Raw genomic sequence first — 1,324 nt, forward strand, 5'->3', positions numbered from 1 at the left:
AAAAAAAAAAATTATAATAATAATATTTATTTTATCTCTATATCTTTTTTTTGAATAATTAAAAATTGTTCAATAAAGTATATAAAGATAATTAAGGAAGGGTCCGTTTGTTGGTTTACGGGTTGAGCTGTAAACTCAATGGCTATATGCCATCGAAGGTTCGATTCCTTTTCTTCCTAATTAGATCATAAATATGTAACTCCTTTCTTGATATTTTATATTTGTATAAAATAATAAAAGATTAGTTTTATTTTATTTAATGAATAATATTTTTTTATTAAACGATTATATAACTAATGGTTATAGATTAGAATTTGTAGATTTTATTTATATAATTTCTATTTTATTTGGTATATTTACTATTATTAGTAGAAATCCTATTGTATCTGTATTATTTTTAATAGGTTTATTTGTTAATATAGCAGGATTATTAATATTAGTAGGATATGATTATATAGGATTATCTTATATATTAGTATATGTAGGTGCTGTTTCAATTTTATTTTTATTCATATTAATGTTAATTAATATTAGAATTTCTGAATTAGTTAGTGAAACTAATAACGATATACCTTTAGCTGTTATAACTGTATTACTTTTTTATTTTATAATAGGACAAGTAATACCTAGTAATTTAACAGATAATACTATAGTTACTAGTTTATCAAATTCATTTTCTGAAGTATATAATGTACAATTAGATAATGAAATATTAAATATAATAGATTTAAAACAAGAAATAGCTTATGCTAGTAGTAAAAGTTGAGATAATTCATTAATAGAATTTACTCATATAACAGGTATAGGTAATATTATGTATACTAACTATTCATTATGATTAATAATAAGTTCAGTAATATTATTAGTAGGTATGGTAGGTGCTATAGTTATAACTATTAAACAAAAGTAGTTTAATTGAAAACTTGTTTATTATAAAATAAATATTAAATGGTATATAAATCAAAAAGAAATTTTCAAAATCATCCTTTCCATTTAGTTTCTCCATCTCCATGACCATTATTTACTAGTTTATCATTATTTATACTTACAACATCTACAGTTTTATTTATGCACGGTTTTCAAGGTTTTGAATACTTAGTACCAGTAGCTGTAATTAATGTAGCTTATGTTATGGGTTTATGATTTAGAGATGTAATTTCAGAAGGTACATATTTAGGTAATCATACAAATGCAGTTCAAAAAGGATTAAATTTAGGTGTAGGTTTATTTATTATCTCAGAAGTATTCTTCTTCTTAGCTATTTTCTGAGCATTCTTCCATAGTGCTATATCACCTAGTGTTGAATTAGGAGCACAATGACCTC

At 22.5% G+C, this 1,324-nt stretch overlaps 1 protein-coding gene across 1 annotated transcript; it reads left to right on the plus strand.

Moving 5' to 3' along the window:
- Positions 1-138: 138 nt before the first annotated feature.
- On the plus strand, positions 139-910 carry ASPBRDRAFT_60446 (NADH-quinone oxidoreductase subunit J family protein; the record flags this gene model as incomplete). The annotated part of the gene is made up of 3 exons (XM_067628237.1): positions 139-158; positions 307-761; positions 855-910. The coding sequence occupies 3 exons, from the start codon at positions 139-141 to the stop codon at positions 908-910; spliced, it is 531 nt and encodes a 176-aa protein (XP_067472673.1).
- Positions 911-1,324: the final 414 nt, after the last annotated feature.

The sequence above is a fragment of the Aspergillus brasiliensis genome, assembly GCF_001889945.1.
Source record: "Aspergillus brasiliensis CBS 101740 unplaced genomic scaffold ASPBRscaffold_96, whole genome shotgun sequence".
Classification (NCBI taxonomy): Eukaryota; Fungi; Ascomycota; class Eurotiomycetes; order Eurotiales; family Aspergillaceae; genus Aspergillus; species Aspergillus brasiliensis.